The sequence below is a fragment of the Pongo abelii genome, chromosome 12 (assembly GCF_028885655.2).
Source record: "Pongo abelii isolate AG06213 chromosome 12, NHGRI_mPonAbe1-v2.0_pri, whole genome shotgun sequence".
In the NCBI taxonomy this organism is placed as follows: domain Eukaryota; kingdom Metazoa; phylum Chordata; class Mammalia; order Primates; family Hominidae; genus Pongo; species Pongo abelii.
Genome location: NC_071997.2, coordinates 104,546,370 through 104,573,010, shown reverse-complemented (window position 1 = coordinate 104,573,010; position 26,641 = coordinate 104,546,370). Strand labels below are relative to the sequence as shown.

The 26,641-nt window shown below is 41.6% G+C and overlaps 1 protein-coding gene across 10 annotated transcripts in view; it reads left to right on the top strand.

Annotated features, from left to right (window-relative positions):
- Positions 1-26,641, top strand: part of BABAM2 (BRISC and BRCA1 A complex member 2) — a 457,873-nt gene that overhangs the window by 337,345 nt on the left and 93,887 nt on the right. For 9 of the 10 annotated variants that reach the window (XM_024241865.3, XM_054545266.1, XM_054545271.2 and 6 more), the window contains 3 exon segments: positions 18,485-18,584; positions 22,614-22,684; positions 26,209-26,291. In XM_024241865.3, the coding sequence (XP_024097633.1) occupies positions 18,485-18,584; positions 22,614-22,684; positions 26,209-26,291 (254 nt within the window). 10 annotated transcript variants of the gene reach the window in all.

The following is a 26,641-nucleotide window of genomic DNA, read 5'->3' as shown; positions in this document are numbered from 1 at the left end:
TTTCTTTCTACATTTATTAGTTGGCTTTCTACTGTAAAGAAGAGCTTTCCTCATTTATTTATTTATCCATTAACGTATGTATTTCAGAGGGGATTTATTGATTCTGTTTTATTCAATGGGACACACACCATTACTGTCATTATTTATTTTGCTGCATAAACAAAGCCTCATTTCATCATGTTTCCATCAAAAAACAGTTGTATTTTGAATGCTATATTAGATTTCTACTGTTGCTGTAACAAATTACGACAAATTTAGCAGCTTAAACCCATGCCAATTGATTATCTTACACTTCTCTAGAACAGAAGTCCAGTGCAGAGCTCCTGCAGCTACAGTCAAGGTGCTAGTGGGCAGCATTCCTTTCTGGAGACTCTAGTGGAGAATCTGTTTCCTTACTCTTTCAGGTTGTTCAGAGAGTTCAGTCCCTTGCAGTCACGGAACTGAGATCTGGTCCTTTGCGGAGGTCAGTTGAGCTTCTAGAGGCTGCTGTCCTTATTTGGCTCATAGCCCCCTTCCTCCTTCAAGCCAGCAATGGCAAGTCCAGTCCCTCTCATGCTTCAAGTTTTTCCTGCCTCTTCTTCTGTCATCATATTTCTCTGACCCACTCCTCTGTTTTCCTCTTCTACTTTTAAGGACTCATGTGTCTAGATGGATTGAGAGCCCAACCAGATAATTCATGATAATCTCCTCGTGTTGGGGTCCTTAACCTTTATTACATCTCACCAAAGTCCCTTTAGCCATGTAGGGTAAAAAATTCATAGCTTCCAGAAATGAGGGTTTGGCAGCTTTGGGGAGCCATCATTCTGCCTACCACAAATGCCTACCTGTGTTCAAGGCTTGTGCTAGGAGCTTACTTCTTTCTGTTTAATCAGAAAAAAAAAAAAAAAAATCGGGTAGAGGATTACAAGCAAAGAAGCTTCAGTGAGAAATTGCTTTATGTTTAGTTAAAAGAAACAGGCTTGTAATCAAGAGTGGGGGCTGAAGAGATGATGTTGTAGTAAGAGAGCCTCAAAAACAGTGCTTGAAGGTTGCTTGAGCCATTGCGGAGCCAAGCAAGCACATAGGGTTTAATGCTCAAGTGTCCCTGCTGCAAAATGAAACTGTGCTGCTGCTGGCTGCAGGGACTTTGGTGAGAAAAATCAGGGCTGGTGAGAAAAAATGATACTGGATGAGTTGTGGCTCAGTGCTCCTTTTTCCTGAATTTTGTCCCTCACTTGTCTCAGCACCTGGGCCTGTTTCTGACGATGTGCTTTCACTAGCTAGTCACTATTTCTTCATTTTGTACCAAACAAGTTTGTGTGGTAAGATTGGATCTTTTGATGTTATACACACCAGCAAAATGAACTGATTGTTGAAGCCCAGCTGGTCTGTGGTGGGAGGCAGTGTGTAGCGCAGTGGCGGAATGTGTGGGTTCAGAAATTGGATGGCCTGGTTCAGTCCTGTGTCCATCATTTACTGGATGAGTTCTTTTGAGTCAGTTACTTAACCTCCCAAGCCTTACTGCTATTTGTACAATATATCAACCTTACAGGGCTTTTGTAAGGGTTAAATAAAGATAAATAAAAGAAGCTCTTAATATACTGCCTGGCTCATGGAAAATGTTCATTATGTGTTAGCTGCTATTGATGTTCTTCTAAATAGTAGTAGATTTTAGATCAATAACATAGAGTTCCATAGTCTTTGGGAATTAAAAAAGCTCAACTTCACAATCAAACTGTGTTCTTATATACCTTAGTGCCTCTCTCTCTCTCTCTCTCTCTCTCTCCACCTCTACGTCTGTCTCTATCTCTGTCTCTCATATTACAAAAGTAATATGTGTCAGTTATAGCTTTCCAATACCAACCAAAAAAATAAATAAATAAAACAAGGATACGACTGGGTGTGGTGGGTCACACCTGTAATCACAGTACTTTGGGAGGCCAAGGCAGGCAGTCTGCTTAATCCCAGGAGTTTGAGACCAGCCTGGGCAACATAGGAAGACCTTGCTTCAACAAAAAATACAAAAATTAGCCAGGTGTGATGCTTGTAGTCCCAGCTACTTAGGAGGCTGAGGCAGGAGGATCCCTTGAGCCCCAGAGGTCAAGGCTGCAGTGAGCTGTGATGGTGCCACTGCACTCCAGTCTGGGTGACAGAGGAAGACTCTGTCAAAAAAAAAAAAGAACAACTATACAAAGTGCAATGTGATCATGTGTCTTACTGTCATCCTCCCTTCGCCTGCAAGATGATCTCGTCGATTCCCAAGTGGGAAGTGAAGTAAAAAACTCTTCACTTGGATTTCCCTCAGTTAACCTAGGTGTCTCTCCTTTCACCACCGCTGCTTCTCTCTCTCTTTCCCTTTTTTCCTCTCTCTCTCTACTGAGACCCAAGGAAAACCTCTGGGACACCAGGCAGTCCCTGTTCCCTCTAAATTTCTCCCCTTTCTGCTTTTGTTTCTTTCCATTCCTGTCCGAGGGATGTGCTCATCCGGTGCCACATCCTTCTTCTTCCCTGTGCTGGCATTTCTCTGACTTGGGTGGTGCCACCCTCTTCCTTGGGAGAGTGGGCCTCAAGTCTTAGCCTCAGTGAAAGTGCAGGGGGGAAACATGATTTACTGAGAAACACGAAGTACGTCAATTTAGTATGTTTGCAATGTTGCCCTATTAAATCAGTTTGGGGTATTTATTTATTTAGTTGTTGTTGTTGTTGCTTTAATTTAGCCACAAAAAAATGTATGACATATTACATACTATTCTGCAACTTGCATTTTTCTTGTCCAATATATCATGGCCATTTGTCTGGATGGAAATGATGAATGTATTTTTTCAGTGGCCATCAGAACCTGAAGGCTGCTATCTTCCTGGTGTCTGTATGGTACTCCACTGGAAGACTTTACTATAATGTGTTCAGCTCCCCTGTTGTTGATTGAAATTTGTCGTTTACATTTGTGATTTGGTTCTACTCATATGAACTTGTCATTTATTCTCTCCAATGTTTGTCTTCAGTCCTTCCCTTTCCTAGGAGGCAGAAGTCTCTCAGAATATGCCCAATCTCTGTTTCGAGGCTAGAGTTGGGTTGGTGTGTTTGTTGTTCAGGCAATGAGCATGCCTGCAGCTTAACAGTTTCAGAATGGGATGGGAGCGAACTTAAGGGCTCGCCTTGCTCCAGAGTGACCCTGATCCCAAGTTGGTTCCTAATGAAATGAGAAAGCATCCAGAAAAGCAAGTTGTCCTGAGTTAGCCCCAGACTGTATTGAGAAGCAATCTCGGTCTTGTTGGGAAAGGGAGGTGCTGATGTGAGCCTGGGGCCCTATTGAATGGCCGGAAGCTCTGTGGTGGACCTTGCGTATTCTCATGCTCAGCGCTTGCCGGATGGCCCAGAAGTTGTGAATCTTTCCCTGCCCTCTCCTCTAAGACTCTAAATGCCTACACAGGGTTCTGTGGGAAGTGTTATTTCTGGAGAGTACCAGGAATCCTGAGAGTTAAGAGTGTCTCGACCTGAATCCTTACACCAAGAGGCCTAGATTGATGGAGAGCCCAACCAGAGAATTCAAGATAATCTCCTCATGTCAGGGTCCTTAACCTTTATCACATCTCATTGAAGTGCCATTTGCCATACAGGGTAAAACAGTCATAGCTTCCAGAAATGAAGCTATGAATATTCAACATGTGATTTCACGTGAGTCTGAGTGAAACTACTTTGGGCCCATTGATGCCATGGATGCAGTATTGATACCTTCACAGGCTGCAGGGGCAGGAGATAATAGCTGTGGGCCAGCCATACAACTTTTCTCATAAGTCATGTTTGCATTGCCCTCTGTGCTGTTAATACTGCTCTATTAGTACATGTTTAGTGTTTTGGTTTTGAAGCCTTAAGAAAACAGTAGCAATCCAAATTCTCAAGCAACCAAGAAAGTGGTTTCCAAAAAAGTTATTAGGCCAACCTCAATTATATTTGGCCAATTAAATTGGCATTGTCCTTGTCTACAGTTCCCAGAACCCCTTCTCTTCCTGACTAAACCTTTCCCTTTCTGTTGTGTCTTGTGTCACTGGTTTAAAGAAAGCAAACACATCCACCTTCTGGAGTTATCAGGCGCCTCAGTAGAGGTTCCCCTGAGTTCTAGGTAGCCTGGACCATGAGGCGCCCTGGCCCTGCTTCCCCGCAGGCCCGCCCCGCACTCTGTCTGGGGAAGTGTGGGCCCTTGTTACTATTGTGGCTGTTTTGAATCATCTATTTTAGAGAATTGGCTAAAAATAGTATTGAAATTAGTGGATATTTTTTAAAAGTAAAAGATGCAGGTAAATATATTATGTTATTTAGAAATAGATTCCTAGTTTTGCACAGATGGATATTAACAGAACTGAACTCCCACTTCCCTGTTATTAAGTAAACAGTATATTTAGTAAGATCAAATGTTTTTGAAATGATAGCAATCTACTGAATATATCTTATTTTTGTTAAAACACTAACCACACCTATAGCCTCCTCAATTCCCTCTTCCCAGTCTGCTCCAGAAAATGGCTCCTCCTGCTTTCCATCTGGTTTGGGGAGCACACTGCAGAGGGGGACAGTGCCCCCATCCAGTGTCTGTGTCCTGCTCCCCATGCTCACCTTTGTGGACATTTCCTGGGGCAGTAGCTGGCACCAGGGCCAGGCACCCGGGCTTGGCACCTGAGCTGCATCGGCAGAATGGGGAGGAGAGAGGGTCCTTATAAGCAAGCACCTGCCTGCAGCCCCTTAAACTGGCTCCGCCCTTCTTCCCTTCATTGTTCACCGCCTTGACTTGATCGTACTCTCTGCTTATTGGGCAGCTGTGGTGGGAGTGAGAGTAGAGGGCTCAAGAGGGGACAGGAAGATCAGTGGGCAACTGGAATGACACCAATAACTCGGCTCTTCAAGGGGCCAGGCTGAATGTTGCCAAAATTAGAAGAGCAGCAACTTTACCTATTAACTGAGGTCTTTAATTTCTGAGGATAGAAGATTCCTTCTGCATGGTTGAAACAGCATTTCTCAGGGATGGGGCAGTCAGTCTGTCCTTTCAGTCCATATCAGAACCAGCTATGAGCTTTTTTCTTTCTTTTCAAATAACACATTTCTCCACCCTGAGATTCCAATATGCTATGCTAGAACAAGGGTGGGAGAAAAGGTATGTCCCCTCCCACCCCTTCCTCTCTCCCGAAGAGAAATCTCTGAAGGGAGGTCACACTACTTTGGTGTTCAGGGACAGATACACTTCTACTCACTGCTTGTATATGCAACAGATGATGTTGAAGAAGAGGCTGTTTCCCACATTAACCAAAGTGGCACGTGACTCCATGTGAACCAAACCAAAACAACAAAAATACTTACCTTCAAACAGTTTAATTTACCCAGTTAATCACAAAAGATTAAAAAATCACTAAATCAGAAATTCTCTACATGTAACTGATGTTTTCATTGATGATGAATATTAGAAACATTAACTATATCACATACTCCCTGAGGACGTAGAGTAGTGACTTGCAAATGTTTTGGTTTGGAATTGTGGCACCTTATTGTTGTCCCTAAATGGTTTACATATTGCACACATTTTTAATTTAAAAACAAGAAACAAAACAACCACTTTAATTTCACGCAAGCCCTTTTGTGATAACTGCAGACACGAGTGGCATAGAGCCAGACCCCTGACTTGCTGCCAGTAAAATGAATGTGTCTTTAAAACTTTTGCAAACAAATTTAGTCTTAACTCTTCTCTGGCTTACTAAATTGTGGGATGCTTCGTGCTTCAGTTTGCGGTACTTGAAGTGACTGTCCCTCTTGCTTTAGAAGCGTGCCTGAATGGTGCTCAAGACACCGCTGTGGGCCTCTGCTGACAATGCAAGCTCTCACAAAACTGAATGTTTGGCCCATTTGCCATAAAGAAGCAGACAGTCCCCATCCTAAGGACAGGCCTAGCCTAAGGTTAACAGTAAGAGCAACATTTTGTTGCTTCATTTTCCTATTAAGCTCTGGGTTGCTGATTGAAGCAGAATTCCAATGTTTTGACACACCACCACATTGTTAGCGCGATAGGGAGGATTTGATTATGGGAGAACAAGTCCAAAAACGGTAAATTGACAAAAAAAAAAAAAAAAAAAAAAATCCGGGGCCCTGTTTCTCAAGGCAGCTTTTGTGGTTGCGTTCCTTTATTTGATGTGGTTCTTTCCTTCTCCTGTGCCAAACGGTGCAATGTGGAAAAACGATGAAGCTGCAAGAAAAGGAGGGTGGATAGGGAGTGAACCGTTTAGTAACAAGAGAAAGAAAACAGAGCTTAGGGATCAAAGACAAAAATACCTGCTTCTCCAAGCAGGAAGAAGAAAATTAACTCAGGGGTTCTTTCCTGAAGCCTGGGTAAAGGCTGAGCCCTGCTCTCAGCTGGTGCTGCTTAGGCCAACCCAGGCTGATGGCAGTAGAGACGGGGAAGCCACAAGCTGCCTGTAGGTGAGAAGAGCAGCAACTAGAGAAAGGGCAAGGCTGAGTGCTACGGGTTCCCAAAGACAGTCGGGCTAACAAGGGTGGGCCCCAGGGAAGAAGGCTGGAGAGCAAAGGCTGCCTTCAGCATCAGACTGAACACGGTTAACACCAGCCAGCCCTGCAGGCATCGGAATCCAAAGGAGGAAGCATCAGAATCAAAAGGAGGAAGAGGCTTCCATGCAAGAACAGGATTTTATTTATTTACAATTTGAAGGCTGGATAGCTTCTCTATTGTGTGGTTTATGACATTTTCTGAGTGTTAAAATTATCTCTTTTTGCACTGTGAAAAGAGCATATATGATTCATGTTAATATTTCTGAGGATCAGTCACCACCTAACAGCTAGTATTTTGGGTGGGAGGAAGGCTTTTGTAGGCAGCTTTTTCACCTAACATAGAAGTTAAAAAGCACCAGAATATGCCTCAAGCTTCGTGCAAAATCATATAAATAGCTCCCTCTTGCACAGTTACAATCTAGTATGGTTGTGAGAACTCCCACAGTCCACAAGTTGCCTAATGCTCACCTCACCCTTGCCTGAAAAAAGCTAATTCTTGTGGTTTACCTGCTGATGGAATATAGCTTCTAAGAAGTTTGACCAAAGGGCCTCTTTTCATTTTTACTAGTAACCTAATCTAGGGGGGTGGGGTTTGCCTATATTTCTTCCTGGATACTTTTCCTACTTTCAGCATCTATAGAACTGTCAAATATTTCTATAATCCTAGATCAAGAGTCAGCAAACTAAAACCTCCTGGCCAAATCCAGCCCACAGCTAAGAATGACTTTTACATTTTTTAAATGGTTAGAAAAATATTTAAATAATAATGTTTCATGACTCGTAAAAATTACATGAAACTTGAATTTTAGTATCCATAAACAAAATTTTATTGGAACACAGCCATGCTCATACATTTACATATTACCTGCGGCTGCCTTTGCACTTCAGCAGGAGAGCTAAGTAGCTGCAATACAAGCATTATGGATGCAAAGATGACAATATTTACTACCTGGCCTTTTACTGAAAAAGTTTGCCAATCCCTTTCCAAGACCATTAAACTCTTCTTTTCCATAATGACTATTTCCATAACGAGATATACATTTATTGGCTTTTAATGTTCATTTAGAAATTTGACTTCCATATCTTTTTTATATTCATTGGACTTTAATACTACAAATATTTTTTAAGTGTCTAATATGCTTGGCATTATTCTTGCTAAGAATAATGAGGTTATAAAAGTGAACAAAACAGAGGCAGATCCTCATTCTGGAGGAGCTTCTATTCTAGTGAGGAGTCATGGGGGGAGATGATGAGTGAATACATGTAGAATGTCTTATGCCACGGAGAAAACGACAACACAGAAGACCAAGTACCAGAGATGGAAGGGGGTTATCTTAAATAGATGGTTCAGGAAGCCTCACTCAGAAGCTGACATTTGAGTAAGACCTGAAGCAGGTGAAGAAGCCCGCCCCGCAAATGGCTGGGAAAAGAGTTCCAGGCAGAGAGAACAGCAGGAGAACTGGGCCAGTGCCCTGAGGTGAAATTGCCCCAGCTTATCCAGGGAGGTTTTAGCCCCAGTGAGAAGTTAAGTAGGTTCTGAGCCCTGCTCTCAGTGGACGCCTCTTAGGCCAACCAGGCCAATTGACTATGGGGTGTGAGAGAAAGGAGTCAGCGATGACGAAGGTTTTTGGTCTGGAACCAAGAGATAGAAGCTGCCATTTTCTGAGATGAGATGGATATGGGAGCAGTAGGTTTCGGGGGCAGGTTTGCTTGTGAGCAGGTTAAGTTTGAGGTGCATTTTTGACAACCAGTGGCCGTGGTGAGAGGGCAGTTGGCTATACAAGTTCTGAGTTCAAGAAAGGCCTGAGCCAGACAGATACATTTAGAATTTGTTAGTTTAAAGGAGAAATTTCAGCAGTGAACCTGGCTGAGATTCAATCTCAAAGCCCAGATTTTTTTTTTTTTAATCTCCAGAACATCTCTCACTTTACGACTAAACAGAACTTTTTATTTTTTTAACCTCACATTTTCTTTCCTTTGCAGTTCACCATTGGTGTCGCATCAGGATCTATCCCTGTTCTTGCATCCTCTCTAGGTAGATACCCCTTACCAGTAGGCAACCCCGGGCAGCCTGAAATATGAAATATGCCTTTCTTAATGGGCAAAAAGCTGCTCGGTGTGGTGCAGGACGCATGGTCTGCTGTCCACATTGAGATCCTGGCCTCAGATCCATTGCCCTGCCTTGTTAAGTAGTGTCTGTGTCCTCCTTACTTCCAGCCTCAGTTTTGATTTGACTGCTTCCTTGCCTTGCCTTCTGTTTACCTGAATATAACCACACTCATTTTACCCATGTATACATCTGGCAGAAACCACCTTTTTTCTGGTTGTTTCCATAAATGTCTTATCTCCCATACTAGGCCTTAAGAGCAGATCTGTGTTTTCCTTACCTTCCTGTTGTCCACAGTGCCTTTCAAGTAGTCAGTGACCTGATGCCACGGGGATGGGAGGCACATTTGCATTGACCACACCCCTTCCCATTCCAGCCCTGGCTGTGCATCGTTGCATGAGGTCTAGAGCAGTACTTTTTCAAACTGTGGTGTGAGGACCACCTGCATCCACTAAGGAACAGGTTAGCATGCACATTCCCAGGTCTCACCTCCGACCTGCTGAATAAAACTAGTAAATTGCCTTCTTTGGGGTGGGATCTGGGTATCTGAGTTTTTAACAAGCCCTCCCACCCCCTCCAGATTATTCTTAAGCAAACATGAAAACTCCAGGTACAAAGAAAGATTACAATTCCAGTTTCACTGTTTCCAGCTTGGACAAATCATCCATCTCAAGCCTCAGGTTTCTTTCTTCTCTCTACAATGAGTATGTTGACACTTGCTACCTACTTTGTAAAGCTGTTGTAAAAACTCAAGCAAGGAGCACTTTGGAAACCTGTGCTAATCTCATCTCCTGGTATCTTTTCATTTTCGTGTGGAGGTCAAGCTTTAGCTACCTACAGACTGACTTCTTGAACACAGAGACCAGTGATGTGCGCGTGAAGTTACCTAGTGCTATTTATGTGCCTGAACTTTTAGTAAATACCAGTTAATAGAAATCAGGTAGATACCCTTCTGTGTCCTGGAAAGGCAGAAGGCTTTTTTTCTTATTCTCTACATCTTTCTTGGACCATCATTAAAACATGTGTGCAGTGAGAAAGAAGGAGTTAGAAAACTGTTTGTAGGTTAGTCTAGGATAACTATTGTATGCACTGTTTTTTTTCCCAGGGAAAATATTTTAAAGGTAATTCATAGGGAAAGTGATCTGTACCTATTTAAGAGCAGTAAAGCCATTCATTGGAGTTTCAAAGTTGTACATTTATAACAAACTCATAGTAAATTCACTCACTCCTGACCTCTGGTTTTTGAAAATAGTTTCACTTCTTAAAGAAACCGTAATGCAATCAACAGCAGGTAGTAGGCCTGGAATCAAGATGCAACAAGAGAAAAAAAACTTTCCTTCCCCTTACGCTTTTCGCGTCTTGAGTGACTGGGCATCATTAGAAGTAGTTCATACCAACTCTTAGTAGAACAACATCTGCTAAATCCGTTATTGTTTTGGGGGGCTTACTTAAAATACTTTTCCACATGCTAAGAAAATCCTGATGGTGGACATCTGTTAAGATTACTGCCCTCTTAAAGGCTTGTTTGAGATGTTAACAAACTTACAAAACACATTTCTGAACAAAGACTTGGTTAGTGTTCATGCCATTAGACATACTCTGTTTGCAATTACAATAGTCTCATCTTTCATATTTTTTAAATGTAAAGTTATTTGCTTGCATTCCACCTTCTTTCTACTGGAAGGTGTCCATCAAGTCCTCTGGCCCTGAACTAATCACTTCAGTTCAGGTACCAAAATAAGTTTAATAAATATTCCTGGAAACACCCTCAAGGACTTGGTCAGCCAAGGCATCTACTAAAACACCCAAGTCACATGTGGAACCAGATGTCAAGTATGCAGATAAGGACATAGAAGTCACAAAAGTGATAACCAGAGACCTAAGAGTGGGGTAGATTTAAGTGAGAGAGACCTGGAGTTTGATGCCTCTTTGTCATTCACCACCTATATGACCTTAGAGAGGTTCTATAGCTTCTCTGAAGTTCCCGTGCTCTCATCTGTAAGATGGGATAACACTTCTCTCATAGGTTGATGTGAAGAATAGATGATATCTTAGAGGAAAAGCACTTGATACAGGACATGATGCATTAGTGCTTAGTAAATGGAGTTATTATTCACTACTCTGTTCTGTGGAGAATTCATTTACCAACTAAATTCCTCTTAATGCCTTTTAAACTCTTCTCGTTTATGCTGTGCCTGATCAGAGAACAGCTGATCAAAATTATCCATATAGTAGTATGCCTTTTCTTTTTTTTTTTTTTTTTTTGAGACAGAGTCTTGCTCTGTCACCCAAGCTGGAGTACAGTGGCACAATCTCATCTCACTGCAACCTCTGCCTCCCAGGTTCAAGCGATTCTTCTGCCTCAGCCTCCCAAGTAGCTGGAACTACAGGTGTGCACCACCACACACCTGGCTAGTTTTTGTATTTTTGGTAGAGATGGGGTTTCACCATGTTGACCAGGCTGGTCTCAAACTCCTGATCTCAAGTGGTCCACCTGCCTTGGCCTCCCAAAGTGCTGGGATTACAGGTGTGAGCCACTGCACCCGGCCCATATTTTTAATTACTCCATTTAATAATGCTGTATTTTTAAAGTTATTTAACTTAGCAGTTTCAACTTTTTTAGACTTTGCTCCAAGGAGGAATGTTTTCTGAGTGCTTAATCATAGTTGTCATTGTCTCACCATTTCCATTTTTATATGTCCCTTTAAAAGTGAGAAACAAAAAGTGGAATACAGTACTCTCACAGAGTCCTTACTTACAGCTATAAAGTGTGTTTAGTAGAAATATTAGATTAGTCACAAATGTAATACAGCCAGGCCTGAATTGATGCTTCCATGAGCCTCTGATTCCATGTGAATACCCAGATTTTCTTCCACTGGTATACTTAACTCGTCTTTCTGATCTCCTGTCTTTTATTTTCTTGTCCTATTGTACTCACTTAAATTTTCTCCATATTGAATTACACCCTGATTTTGTTTAACTGAAGGACTGACACTCTTGAGATGGCTCAAAGTTGAATCTATAAAATGAGTTGAGAGCTAACAACAGGTCTGGAAAATGCTTTGCTAGAAAAAAAAAAAATTTAGCTAGAAAACAGAACAAGTCCGGGCGTGATGGCCCACGCCTGTAATCCCAGCACTTTGGGAGCCCAAGGCAGCAGATCACTTGAGCCTAGGAGTTCGAGACCAGCCTGGACAACATGGTGAAACTCCTTCCCTACTAAAAATACAAAAAAAAAATTAGCCAGGCATGGTGGCGCACATCTGTGGTTCCAGCTACTCAGCAGGCTGAGCTGGGAGGATCACCTGAGCCTGGGAAGTTGAGGCTGCAGTGAGCCGTGATCACGCCACCACACGGACAACAGAGCAAGACCCTGTCTCAGGGAAAAAAAAAAAAAAAAAGGAAGAAGAAAAGAAAGTAAGAAAACAAAACTGGAACCTCTCCTTAATTTAATATTTATGTTCTTCTGGGTTTTCAGAACTATGAATGATTTTTTTTTAGTCCCACCAGGTTACTTTGTTGTGACATATGGTATCTTTAAGATAATAAAACGTGAGATGACAAGGTGATTAATTTTATGTATAAAAGCTTTGAAGACGATTTTTAATCACTTATTCTACTATTTCAGTATATTGGTAGAGATTAGACTTTTTAAAATTCTACTTCATCTTTCTGTGAAAGAATTCCTAATGAAAAAGGACATAGGCTTTGGAACCAGAAAGACCTGGATTCAAGCCCACCTCTGCAACTTACTTGCTGGGTTATCTTGGATAAGATGCTTAGACTCTTAGAACATCAGTTTTCTCATCTGTAAATGGGGCTAATTAGGTCTACTTGGCAGGGTTGTTGTGAGGTTTAGAGATCACGAAGTGCCCAGTAGAGTGTCTGGCAAAAGTGGGAGCTCAATAAATAACAGTGAGTTGTTTCATGGTAATGGGTCTTCTGGCAGGCCACCAGGAAACATAATCTAGTATTACAGAGTGCCCCAGATTCTTGAGGTCCCTGGCATTCCTCTACTTTGGAAGGACTTATCGTTGGTACCCTAGTCATGTGTTCAGAATGGGAAACTCAAGTCCTTAGACATAGTTAGGCATACCGTTAGTGTTTGTTGAATTAGATTGAAGGCAGCACACATTGCTTTAGGATTTCTCTTAGCTTGGAGTCTGCAGGCTGCTTGTTTCTACATCCTGGATGTTCCCCTTTCCATGCTTCAACTTCCAACAGCCCCTGAATCATACTGTGGAGGAGGCAGCCAGGTCAACTTCCTCTCCCTCAGAACCCAATTCAGGGGCAAAAGCAGGATGCTAAGGCTGACCCAAATGTGTCTGACAACGCCTTGTCATGACCCTTGAACAGAGAAGACTTTTAGAGTATTGTCTCTCTTGGAGTGCTTGGTGCTATTTTTGTGTTGATGTAACTCTAATTGGTACTCTAACCATTCTAATGCTTTGAGAGAGATGTCTTTTTTTTTTTTTTTTTTTTTTTTTTTTTTTTTTTTAAGAGACAGAGTGCCAATCAGTCACCCAGTCTAGACTGCAGTGGTGTAAGCATGGCACATTGCAACCTCCAACTCCTGGCCTCAACTGATCCTCTTGCCTCAGGCTCCTGAGTAGCTGGGACTATAGGCACATACGATCATGCCTGGCTAATTTTTAATTTTTTTAGAGATGGGATCTTGCTATGTTGCCCAGGCTGGTCTCAAACTCCTGGCCCGGAGCAGTCATCCTGCCTCAGCCTCCCAAAGTGCTAGGATTACAGGCCCAAGCCACTGTGCCTGGCCAGGTGTCTTTGAGAGTGGTGCTATCCCACTGAACTGATGAGAAAGTTGAGTAGAACCAAAGAAAGAAAACTTGATAGAAGCAAGAATTATGATTGCGAATCACTAGCCCTTCTGATTTTCTCCAGTCTAAATTATGTTTTGCTCATTTTACTTGACCAGTAAGGTAAAACCCCACGTGGGAGGAAGGGGAGTTGCTGTTTCATAATGGATCAGAATCAAAACCCCATTGTCCCAAGTCAAGCTTTCAGACAGGCTGACTCCCTGCATTTTTCTGTGTCAAAATAAAAACAATTCCTTTATGCCATCACGTTGCAGCCAAGTTAAGTCTTCAATACAGTCATGCATTGCTTAATGGCCAGGACACGTTCTGAGAAATGTGTCATTAAGCAGTATTGTCGTTGTGCAAATATCATAGAATGTACCGACCCAAACCTAGATAGATAGTATAGTCTACTACACGCCTAGGCTATCTGGTGAGCCTATTGCTCCTAGGCTACAAACATACACAGCATGTTACTATACTGAATACTATAGGCAATTGTAACACAATGGTAAGTATTTGTGTGCCTAAACATATCTAAACATAGGAAAAGGACAGTAAACATACGGTATTGTAATCTTATGGGACCACTGTCATATATGGGGTCCATCATTAACTGAAATGTTGTATGTGGCTCATGACTACATGAGAGATGTGATAATTTGCAGACAGACCGAAGTTCACAAAGGGCTCTATTAGTTTCATTTGCATGGAAAAGACTAGTATTAATACATTCAGTATAGACAGTTCTTACATTTGGGTTTTAGAGCCAACAAGACTGACCTGGAAATGCTTTTCTGGTTTCATTTTCATCTATTTAATTACCCCTACCCCTGGAAAAGTTTTTAAAACTCTGGCCTCGTCCTTCTAATTTATATCCACAGATTAAGTTTCAGTTCTAAGAATGATCAACCAATTTCATGTTTTATTTTATTCCATGAAGAGATAGAAGGTACCTTCTCATCAGAACAGCCCTATCACCCTTTTCTCCTCCCAAGTTAAGCCTGAGCCCCTGCCACACCACTTTCCTTCTCACCCGCTTCCTCCCCGCACCACTCTGTGGATCAGAAGTATCAATGCCAAGTGGTCCCTTTCATCTCCTCATAATTCTTCCCCAGCCACTTAGTGGGTTAGTCAGGCCCTGCCTCCTCTTCAGCCAGCCTTGCAGTCCCGGGAATGTCTCGAGTGAGCCCTGGAATCTCTGCACAGGGTGAGTTTCCTGTTGTACATGCTCAGCCCAATATTTTTTGATTCATGAATATTAAAGAATTAGAGATCACGAGGCCTTACCACCATCTTGCACCCTCTAAAAACATAATGACTCTTCTATTTCATGGCACTTGACTTAGTTTATTCAGCATGATCCAGGCAGCATTCAGGCTATAGCAAGCCTGTTAAATATTTACCCATGAGGCGGATATTTATACATGAATCAGCAGCACTTATCAGTGTGTGACACTGGATGTAGATTTTGGACGCTTACAAGCTAAGAAACTACCGGATTAAATAAAGGGTGAAATGACGTCCTTTAAAAAATAAACTCTCAGTTAAAACGATCTTTCGTAGTGCCTAAAGTGCTTTGCACCTGTTGAGGCTCACCCCGGACAGCCAACCAAGTCATTCAGAATCAGACCTGCCAGAGTGGCTGGTCCGTCACATTTGAGATCAAATGAATCTGATTGTTTGATGGTTGGGGTGGGAGAGTACTGAGGTATGAACAAAATTAAGAGGAGTTCCTGCTTGCTGCTGTGTGGGAAATTGTAAACGGAGATGAGCCGTACATCACAGTGTCTACTTTGGTGACGATCTGAAGCCTCTAGGAACCCCTCATCACGTTGGGATGCTGGCCTGGCTCCGTGATAGCCAGACCTACTGTTTCTTCCCATCCCTGTAGTCTTTCATGATTAAAATCCCCCTCCTCTCAGGGAGGTAACATATTTCAGCAGAAACAGCCTGGACTCTGGTGACAGGCAAACCTATGTTCAGATCTTGGTTTTACCTATGTCTAGTTGTGTGAACCTAGGCAGTATTTTCTGTTCTCTGAGCCTCGATTTTTTCACATGTAAAATTACAGTGATACTTCCCACCTCTTTGAACTATGGAGAGCATTTAATTAGATAATGTGATAAAGCACCTAGCAACATGTGTTAGTTCTTGGTAGTGACCGAAGCAGGGTGCGGGAACATGGGCCTGGCAGCGGAACACCTGGCCTTTGGATCTCTTCACACCTCTGCTTTTCTCCATCATTACAGATAATTTTTGTCTAACGGCTGTATTTCAGAATGACACAATCCAAGCAGAGAGAGGGAGAGAGTTTCAAGTTTAAAGGATTACTCAGACTGTTTTCCTTCCTTGTATATAATTTAATGACTGATTAAAGACTTCTCTTGTAATATTTTATATAAGTCAAAGCCTATTACTATCAACTCCAGGGATGCATCCAACTTATTTTCTTTTTCGGAATTTTATTATGCCAAGGATTGTTCCTCTAAGTGAGCTATGAGTAGCTTGGATCTTGCCATTCTGTATGTTATACAGATATTCAACCTGTAGCTACAGGACATAAATATTATATTTATTTTTCTTGCACTGTGGATTATTTTTTTCTTAATCAGCTTTCTATCCTAATGAAATCATTAGAACCTTCTGGTTAGACGTGTGCCTTCTGTGTTATTTGTGCATACCCAAAGAGGAGACAAAAAGCCTTCCTCTGGTTTATAGGAAGTCGCAGGAATTTTCCTAGCCGTCTTCAGAGTTTAGGCTAAATCTAATCTAATGCCTACTCTAAGCATAGCAAAAGGAAATGATGGCCTTGCTGATTCTGTGCAGTTGCAGAATGCAGATGATTCATTAATGTCATACTTAGTCAAACACTGTCTTATAATTTTCTCAGCTGTCAGAGTTGTGCTTTTAGATAACATCTGAGTAGAAAAAGTCAATACTGAATATTTCCACCACACATTGACTTCCTTGTGTCACTCGAGATTTTGTTCATTTAGACTTTTTATTTGCATGAGCAAACACAAAATTTATTTATTTATTTATTTTGAGTTGGAGTCTCACTTTTGTTGCCCGGGCTGGAGTGCAGCGGCATGATCTCCACTCACTGCAACCTCTACCTCCTTCGGTTCAAGCAATTTTCCTGCCTCAGCCTCCCAAGTAGCTGGGATTACAGGCACATGCCACCACGCCCAGCTAATTTTTCTATTTTTAGTAGAGACAGGGTTTCACCATGTTGGCCAGAATGGTCTCTGTCTCTTGACCTTGTGATCTGCCCCCCTTGGCCTCCCAAAGTGCTGGGATTACAGGTGTGAGCCACCACGCCCAGCCCCACAAAATTTATTTTTACCGGGAAAATTAATTTCAGAAATCTGTAGTCAATAGGGAGACAGGATGGGTTTGGAGTCCTTTTAGTAGTGTTTTATACATATATATGCACATTCACATACATACTCCCTGTATCACAAACCCTAGACTGAGTCAAAGTGCCCTAAACTCTTTTTTTGTTTGTTTGTTTTGAGACAGGGTCTCACTCTGTCCCCCAGGCTAGGGTACAGAGGCACGATCTCGGCTCACTGCACCCTCTGCCTCCAGGCTCAAGTGATCCTCCCACCTCAGTTTCCTGAGTAGCTAAGGCTACAGGTGTGCACTACCATGCCTGGCTAAGTTTTTAATTTTTTTTGTAGAGACGAAGTCTTCCTATGTTGCCCAAGCTGGTCTTGAACTCCTGGACTCAAGTGATTTGCCAACCTCAGCCTCCCAAAGTGCTGGGATTATAGTCATGAGCCACTGCACCTGGCTGCCCTGAACTCTTTAGAAATGATTTTCTAGGCAGTTATTGTCACACGTTTTTCTTCCACTTACAACCTTGTAAGTGCAGGGTCTTGGATAATAATCCAACGTTATAAATAAATAATCACAACATTAAGAAGTAATCACAACATTAAGGGATTTTAGGGATTTTAAAAAATATCCCATCATATTACAGAGAGAGTTTAGGGGGCTTATAGAAGTGTATGCATTAAAATGAAATTAAGAAAAGAAAAACAAACTAAGGCAAAAGGAAAGTGAGCATAGGAAAGAAGATGAAGTCAAGATTAAGGGTGATAAATGAAATGTATGCCTTAAAGTTCTGAACAATTTCTTTTAATAATTGTGTGCTGGTTCATTTAAACTGAAAAAAAGAATTTCTTTTTTTTTTCTTTTTTTTTTTGAGACTGAGTCTCACTGTATCGCCCATGCTGGAGTGCAGTGGTGTGATCTTGGCTCACTGCAATCTCCGCCTCCCAGGTTCAAGCGATTCTCACGCCTCAGCCTCACGAGTAGCTGGGATTACAGGTACCCACCACCATACGCCCAGCTAATCTTTGTGTTTTTAGTAGAGACAGGGTTGCATCATGTTAGCCAAGCTGGTCTCAAACTCCTGACCTCAAGTGATCCTCCTGCCTCGGCCTCCCAAAGTGCTGGGATTACGGGCGTGAGCCACCACGCCTGGCCTGAAAGAAGGAATTTCTGAAAGTTGTGGAAATTATTTCTGAATCAACATTGTATCTTAGTGCTTGGATCAGTGATTATTGACTGCACCTTCTTGTATACCTTTTGAAATACAAGATAATGGTTGATAAGCTGTAGAACTAGAGTGTTGCAGCCATTCATTTTAGTTCAGTTTCAGTGTTTAATGAATAACTTATCTGTGCCCAGCAAAGAATTGGGCATAATGACGAGTATACAAATGTATGTTTCAGTAATACTTACAGCCCATTAATGTTGGTAAGACATTTACCCATGCCAATCAAAATTTTCTAATTTGTACTGTTGTGTGTTATCAATGATGTATAATGCAAGCATGCTAATTTATTTAAATGAATTAAAATACAGAAATGTAATCATAAAGTGAAGCCCATATACCCATCATCATTAACCTAGGCAGTTGGTGGCCAGACTTTGATGAGAGAAGCCAAGTCTGCTTGGGGGTGTCACTTCTTAAGTTGCTTGAGCCCTAAGAGAAGTGTCCATTGTACTCTTGTCCTTTCAGTGCACTTGGAGGCTCCTCAGCTCTTCATATCCCAGCTTTTCCAGGAGGAGGATGTCTCATTGATTACGTTCCTCAAGTATGCCACCTGCTCACCAACAAGGTAAAAGCAAGTCCCCAACTCATCCCTCTTGTGAGATTTCTTCCTCCAGTCCACCACATACCCAAAATCATCGTGCATGCTCCATCCTTCTCGGACCGACCGCTCAGTTTCAGCCTCCATCTGACACTTGCCCTTCCTACTGTGAATTACAGTTAATCTGTTTCTCTCCCTATTTCTTTGCCCTCCTTCTTCCTTTTCTAAGGATTCTGACCTCCTGTTCCAGTCTTATCTTCATCTCTTAACTTTATGTTTGGGATTTAAGTCACGTCTTTCTTGAATTTCCTTTACCCAGTTTTTGCCAGATCTTGCACCTTCTTACACTTTAAAACTTTGGAACCCCATTGCTTCCCAATTATCCAGTGCATGCACGTGTGTGTGCATGTGTTTGGCAGTAGTTTATATCAGAGTAATTGTTTAAAACTACCTTCATCCCTCTCTGCGTTTCTGTACCTTACTTTTTAATAGTCAGCCTTTGATTCTTCCCGTCATATCTGGGAGCAGTTCACTAGAGTCCTGTGCCTAGGGGTAAGATTCCCAAGTCAGCTGGTCTTTTTATTTTATTTTATTTTATTTTTTGAGACAGAGTCTCACTCTGTCGCCTGGGCTGGAATGTAGTGGCGTGATCTCGGCTGACGGCAACCTCCTCCCGGGTTCAAGCGATTCTCCTGCCTCAGCCTCCTGAGTAGCTGGGATTACAGACACCCGCCACCACGCCTGGCTAATTTTTATATTTTTAGTAGAGATGAGGGTTCACCATGTTGGCCAGGCTGATCTCAAACTCCTGACTTCAGGTGATCTGCCTACCTCAGCCTCCCAAAGTGCTGGGATTACAGGCGTGAGCCACCGCGCCCAGCCAGTCAGCTGGTCTTATACTCAGTCAGATGATCTAAAGCTTCTCTTAGCTACATTAATGAGCCATTTCATTAGCAAGTAGCTGAGTCTAACGATTATTGTTAGATATTTCCAAAAAGTGTAAGAATATACTTGTTAATGTCCAGCTAGTATATTTAGCTGAAAACTAGTGATACTGATGAACAAACAATGCTGACTCTCTTTCTTCTCCCACATGGACTGTGACTCAGTTTGTTTAGTTGCCAGAGTGCAATTTTCTTTGCTCATGTTGACTTGTTCACATTGGCTTGGAAAAATAGATCTTTTGTTTGTCTCTTTCACTCAGAAGATAGCTCATTTCTATATAGAAAATAGTTTAAAAGTGCAATAATATTTCAGGAGCTTCGGTATTATTTTTCAAATGTCAGAGAAACTAAAATCTAGCAACTCCGCCGTCTGTGGGCCCGGCACAGATTCCAGGCTTTAACCCTCATGCAGGGGTTGCTTCTCATCAGACCAAATTTCCCCAGCCTCTGCCCTCCTGCAAAACTGATCGGAGGACAGAATTCTTATTTACATTCTGGGGCTTTGCACTGCCTTCAAATGTGTGTCCCAGAATTATAGAGAAACATGCAAATTTGGTCTTCTAGAACGGAGAAGAAAAGCCTTTTTAAAGCTCTCCAATTGAGATTAATTTCTAGTTATACATTTTCCTCAAAAAAAAATTATAACACCGTTTTCGCAGAAATATAAGAATCAGTCAATTTTTCTTATCTGGTTTCCTTTCATTAATTTTACTTGTCTTTTGAAATTGGTGTTCTTCTGTTTGCTACAAATGAGGACAGTATGGGCTGCTTTTAGAAACAATCTCTTCAAATGAATTTCCATAATTATATTGGAATCTATCTTTATAGCCAGTTTTGTTGTGGATTTCTGTTAAAATGGTTTTCTGTTTTTAAAATCAAGTATACAGAACTGTTTTCATCCCCTTTTTAAACAAAGCCACTTAAGCAAACTTATCATCTGTTTTTCTTTTCTCAAAATAACATTTCTAATCCCGCATTAAGCCTGCAAAGTAAGCACTGTTTTTATAAATTGACATAAACTCCTATTATATAAATAGAATTGTTTTACATTTAAAGGGTTCAACATGGCTATCAGTACCAATTGTGTCAAGGTTATTTCAAGCACTTTATCTTGAGCTTTTGTTAGCCATGGAAACTCAGTGTGGCTATAGCCAATATAAACAATTTTGGGGGTCTCTCCTTCCCACTGTTTCTTCCAGCCATCATGAGAACATTATAAGGAATGTGTTTTCATGTTAGAAGCTGGTGAGTAAATGACTAACTTTCAGATGCCTAACTTAATGAGTTCGCAGTTTTTTTATAGAAACTGTCATTTGGTGATAATGAGGAAATATAAAAAGGCAAAGCAAAATAAAATCTCCTATTGTAATACTCCTTATTCTGAATATCAGAATTTTAAAATGAGAGAAGCATTATTCTGCCTTTTTTAATAGGAGCTGAAGATAACCAAATAACCCCATTTGATGAGAGAAAGCTCTTTACAGAGAATGTCAGCTGATGTATGCAAAAGGAATGATGGGATTCAAAAATCATCATTTTGCAGTCCCTAATGAAATCATTGATTCAGACAAGGATCTCCAATAAATACTAAAACCATTAGGTGAAAAGTTGATAGGAAACTAGGTCTTCCCATGCTTCAGAGGGTGTGTCCATAGACTATTCACTGTGGCAGAGGGAGCATTCCCTTCCAATGGAGGGGTCTGGCTGTCATCACCTTAGCCAAGTGATCAGGCCCAGTATCATCTAGGAAGTTTTCTTGCCAAAAATGTTCAGCCTGGACCTAATCACCCTTTAGCTCTAATTTCTAATTTATTGGAAATACAGAGAGTAAAGGAAAAAGGAAGAAAACAGAATTGAGATGTTCTACAAGACCACTAGCCCAATTTCTTTTCTTTTTTCTTTCTTTTTTTTTTTTTTTTTTTTTAAGAGATAAGTTCTTGCTCTTTTGAAGAGATGAGGTCGCCCAGGCTGGGGTGCAGTGATGCCATCTAAGCTCATTGCAGCCTTGAACTCCTGGGCTCAAGCATTCCTCCTGCCTCAGCCTCCTGAGTAGCTAGGGCTATAGGTGCATATCACCATACCCAGCTAATTTCTTTTATTTTTTGTAGAGATGAGGTCTGGCTGTGTTGCTGAGGCCAGTCTTGAATTCCTGGCCTAAAGTAATCCTCCTGCCTCAGACTCCCAAAATACTGGGATTATATGAGTGAGATTCCACATCTGGACATAGCCCAATTTATTTGAAAAATCAGTGTCATATATATGCATGCAGGCACACGCACATACACACACTCAAGGAGGTACTATTTATTATAGATTTAGAAACTTAAAAGGCATTAAAAACAAATGGCTGATCCTTAATCATACATTGCTTTTTAAAAAACATTTTAGGCCAGGCTCAGTGGCTCACACCTGTAATCCTAGCACTTTGGGGGGCTGAGGCAGGCTGATCACCTGAAGTCAGGAGTTCGAGACTAGCCTGCACAACATGGTGAAACCTCGTCTCTACTAAAAATACAAAAATTAGCAGGGCATAGTGGTGGACTCCTATAATCCCAGCTACTTGGGAGGCTGACGGAGGAGAATCACTTGAACCCAGGAGGTGGAGGTTGCAGTGAGCTAAGATCGCGCCATTGCACTCCAGCCTAGGCAACAAGAGCGAGACTCTTGTCTCAAAAAAAAAAAAAAAAAATTATTTTAATTCTTTTGAATTAAAAAATAAAAATAAACATTTTGGGGACAATTAGGAAATTTTGAAAATGGACAGGGTACTAGATGAATTCAGAGACCAATTGCTAAATTTGTTGGGTACAATAATGGTATTGTGGTTATGTAGAAGACAGTTTTATGTTTTAGAGATGCATACTGAAATATTTAGGAGTGAACTGTCATGATGTCTCTCATTTCCTTTGAAGTGCTGATTGATAGGTTGATAGCTAGATGGATGGCTGGAGGAAGCAAGTAGGCACAATAGTCATAGTTGTTGAATGTAGGTAGTGGGAATACCGGTGTTCACTTTACTATTCTTTCTGCTTCTCTGAATCTTTGAAATTTCTTATAATAAAGCATTTAAAAGCTTCCCACTCCACTTCTCAGCTTTGGGTTTCTATTCCAGGTGCAGTACGTGATTCAAGGGTATCACAAAAGAAGAGAGTATATTGCTGCTTTTCTCAGTCACTTTGGCACGTAAGTTCTGCCCTGTTTGAACGATATACTGGTGATGCCCTCGCTTGCTGATGACCTCAACATAGGGGCTTGATTAAGAAAATAGCACTTAGTTCTTACACATGATAACTTTTCTTTTTTTTTTTGAGACAGAGTCTTGCTCTGTCACCCAGGCTGGAGTGTAATGACATGATCTTGGCTCACTGCAACCTCCACTGCCCGAGTTCAAGCGATTCTCCTGCCTCAGTCTCCTGAGTAGCTGGGATTATAGGCATGGACCACCACACCCAGCAAATTTTTGTATTTTTAGTAGAGACGGGGTTTCACCATGTTGTCCAGGCTGGTCTCAAACTCCTGACCTCATGATCCGCCCACCTTGGCCTCCCAAAGTGCTGGGATTACAGGCATGAGCCACCACACCCAGCCCCACATAATACCTTTTTAATGCTACTTTGATCCTTTTTGGTATGCTGTTTATACCAAAGCTCCCAGGATCCCTTTTTTTTTTTTTTTTTTTTTTTTTTGGTATTCTTTGGCAAATAGTAGAATCAAATATCTTCCCTAGAGCAGCAGCCTGCACAACCCTGAACTCAACAGTAGTAATGGTGGTAACAGTCACTTGTAGAACTCTCTACAATTTGCATAGCACTTTTCACCTCCATGCCCTCACAGTAGCCATGGGGTGAACCAGGCAGGCATCACTGACACATTTTGTTGACGAAGCTCTGAAATTGAGGTAAGTTCAGTAACCCAACGGAAGTCGCGCCCCTAGAAGAAGTGGAGCCAGGGCAGGAACCCCATTTCCCCAGGACTCAAGTCTCCTGCTAGGACTCCACTGCCAACAGTGCCACACAGATCTGGGGAGGAAATCCAGCATTCGATGCAAAAGCGGTGGCTCGCACTTGAGGTTAAGAGTTGAAAGCAAGCACCGATAGGGGAGAGGGAAGCCTGTGACACCATGGGTGCCTCTGGCTGCTCCATCCCTGTGCCTTTGCCCTTTCCTTCTGGCTGCCTGTGGCTGTGCTGCCCTGCAGCCCTGTTTCCTTAAGTAAGTCAGAGGCCTGATGAAGCTTCTCCTCAGGCTTTGCTCAGTGAAACAGGGAATGCGTTTTCCTCACGATCTTTAGAAGGTGGAACATTCTACCCATTGTTGTTAACGAGGCACTAAGGATTTTAGAGGTCTGATGATAGCCCACCTTATTCCACAGAAGGCTTATAAATATATAAATATATCTAGTAGTACAAAATTAAAATTTTAAATAAGGAAATTAGGAATAGGGAGAGAAGATGAAACCAAGAAAATGATTTGTCACCCTCTGGGATATAATTTTCAAACCATGGCACAATTATAAGAAAATTTCTGACTCCTCAATTTTAAGACATTTTTCTCATTCCCATAATGGAATTTTTCATTTCTCCAAAATAGAAGTGTCAATAACCAAACAGTATGACTGCCTGTCACATGTCTTTAATACTTAAGATTTTTTTCAGCTTTGTTTGTGAACATTTTGAGAAGGTACTTTTGATACAAATAGTGGTTAATAAATAATACCATTGATCTTCTTATTTTTAAGTAAGATTATCTTTAGTATATATAATTAAACATGAAGAAGCTAGCACAGTGGCCTCCAAAATGTAGTACACACACCCCAGAAGTTACACAGCTCACTCTATTGAAGTACAAGAAATATATGAAAACTGCATTTACATTTGCTTTCAAATCTCACTTTTTTAATGTACTTTTTTGTGTACGTTTTATTATGCATGTAGTACAGTAGTATACTAAAAAGGATTACATACTTGTCTTTGCCTATGGGATGCAGGATCTGAAAAGTATTGATGTCAGCACTATAACATTATTGGGCTAATTATAAATTCATAGAGAGGCCAGGCACAGTGGCTCACACCTGTAATCCCAGCACTTTGGGAGGCCAAGGTGGGTGGATCACCTGAGCTCAGGAGTTCGAGACTAGCCTGGCCAACATGGTAAAACCCTGTCTCTACTAAAAAAATACAAAAATTAGGCCGGGCACGGTGGCTCACACTTGTAATCCCAGCACTTTGGGAGGCCAAGGCGGGTGGATCATGAGGTCAGGAGTTCGAGACCAGCCTGGCCAACACAGTGAAACCCCGTCTCTACTGAAAATACAAAAATTAGCTGGGCGTGGTGGCGAGTGCCTGTAATCCCAGCTACTTGGGAGGCTGAGGCAGGAGAATCCCTTGAACCCGGGAGGTGGAGGTTGCAGTGAGCCGAGATCATGCCACTGTACTCTAGCCTGGGCGACAGAGCTAGACTCCATCTCAAAAAAATTAAAAAATTAAAAAAATATTAGCCGGGCATAGTGGCAGGTGCCTGTAATCCCAGCTATTTGGGAGGCTGAGGCAGCAGAATTGCCTGAACCTAGGAGGCAGAGGTTGCAGTAAGCCAAGATTGCACCACTGCACTCCAGCCTGGGCAATAGGGTGAGACTCTGTCTCAAAAAATAAATAAATAAATTCATAGAAATATAAACTAAAGAATTGTCTACTTAAGATCTGAATGATATACCAACCATTTTTTAGCAGATCACTTACCCTTTAGTATCTTAGTTCTTTTACCTTTACAAGGGGTATAACTGTTCCTTCCAACTTAAACTGGGCAGGCATCAATATCAGTGGTCTGATTGGCCTGGTTTGGTCAGAGATAAGGCATCTCTAAGGACATCAGAGTCCTCCTTGTATGGATGAGAAAGAAAATTATATCTGTCCTCAGTGTGGTTACTATTGTCACATTATGGCAACATCCTCCAGGCACTCAGCTCTTGAGGGAAATGGATGAGGTGAGCCTACAGAATTGCGCCTGGCCCCTTCAGAGGTCAGGGGATGTTCTCTTTTGACACATGAAATATGCATCTCCCTTCCTGAACCCAGCATCCACCCATCTAATGTTGCTACTTTGCCTTAAGCCCAGTGGGAAGGACGGGGGACACAGTGAAAGGGGACACAGTTGTCTGGTGTGATTGCCCTAACCCAGCTCAAGAAGAAAAGTAATATATAATACTAAATTTAGTAATACTGTCATTGCATATTACTATGTAGTGCCCAGTGAAAGTCAGACTTAACAGTCACTGTACAGGTAGTATGCTGACATTTGGCATTATAGTGTCATTGCTGACTTGATTTCTTAATATGTCCTTCTACTCATAATTAATGTAATAACTCACATTTGTATAGTATTTTATGATTTATCTTGTTTTTCACAACCCTGTGATGAATTTTGCAAATATTTTTATACTTGTTTTGCAGGTAAGGAAACTGAGGCTGCAAAGGTTAAGTGATTTGCCTGAGGTCGTAGTAGATAGTCAATGGCAAAGCTGTGACTTAAACCTAGATACTGTCATTCCAAACCCCAGGCCCTTCCTGCATTAATCCTCACTTGCCTTAAACCCGTCTCAGAGTCAATAACCCTGACTTCACGAATATATTCTTTACTTGGTTTTATTGCTTTTATACCTTATTTTTATGAGGGTTTTTTTTGTTTGTGTGTGTATGTTTTTATTACTTAGAGGTGTCGTGGAATATGATGCAGAAGGCTTTACAAAACTCACTCTGCTGCTGATGTGGAAAGATTTTTGTTTTCTTGTACACAGTGAGTATACTTTTGCTGTCAGCATGTCAGCATACATTTTTAAATGTCCTAAACCACATGTAATAATCAGTACTAGAACCTTTTCTGTCCTGTCTCGGTTCCTTTTACTGTAGCGTATATATATATATTTATTGTGGGATATTAAAGAGAAAATATCTCTAGGCCAGTGGTTCTCAACCACTGGAGCAATTTTGCGCCTCAGGGGACGTTTGGCAATGCCTGGAGACATTTTTGATTGTTATGACTGAGGGGGTGGGGATTTGCTACTGGCATCTAATGGGTAGAGGTCAGTGATGCAGCTAAACATCCTACAATGCACAGGACAGCCCCTCACACACACACAAAAAAAT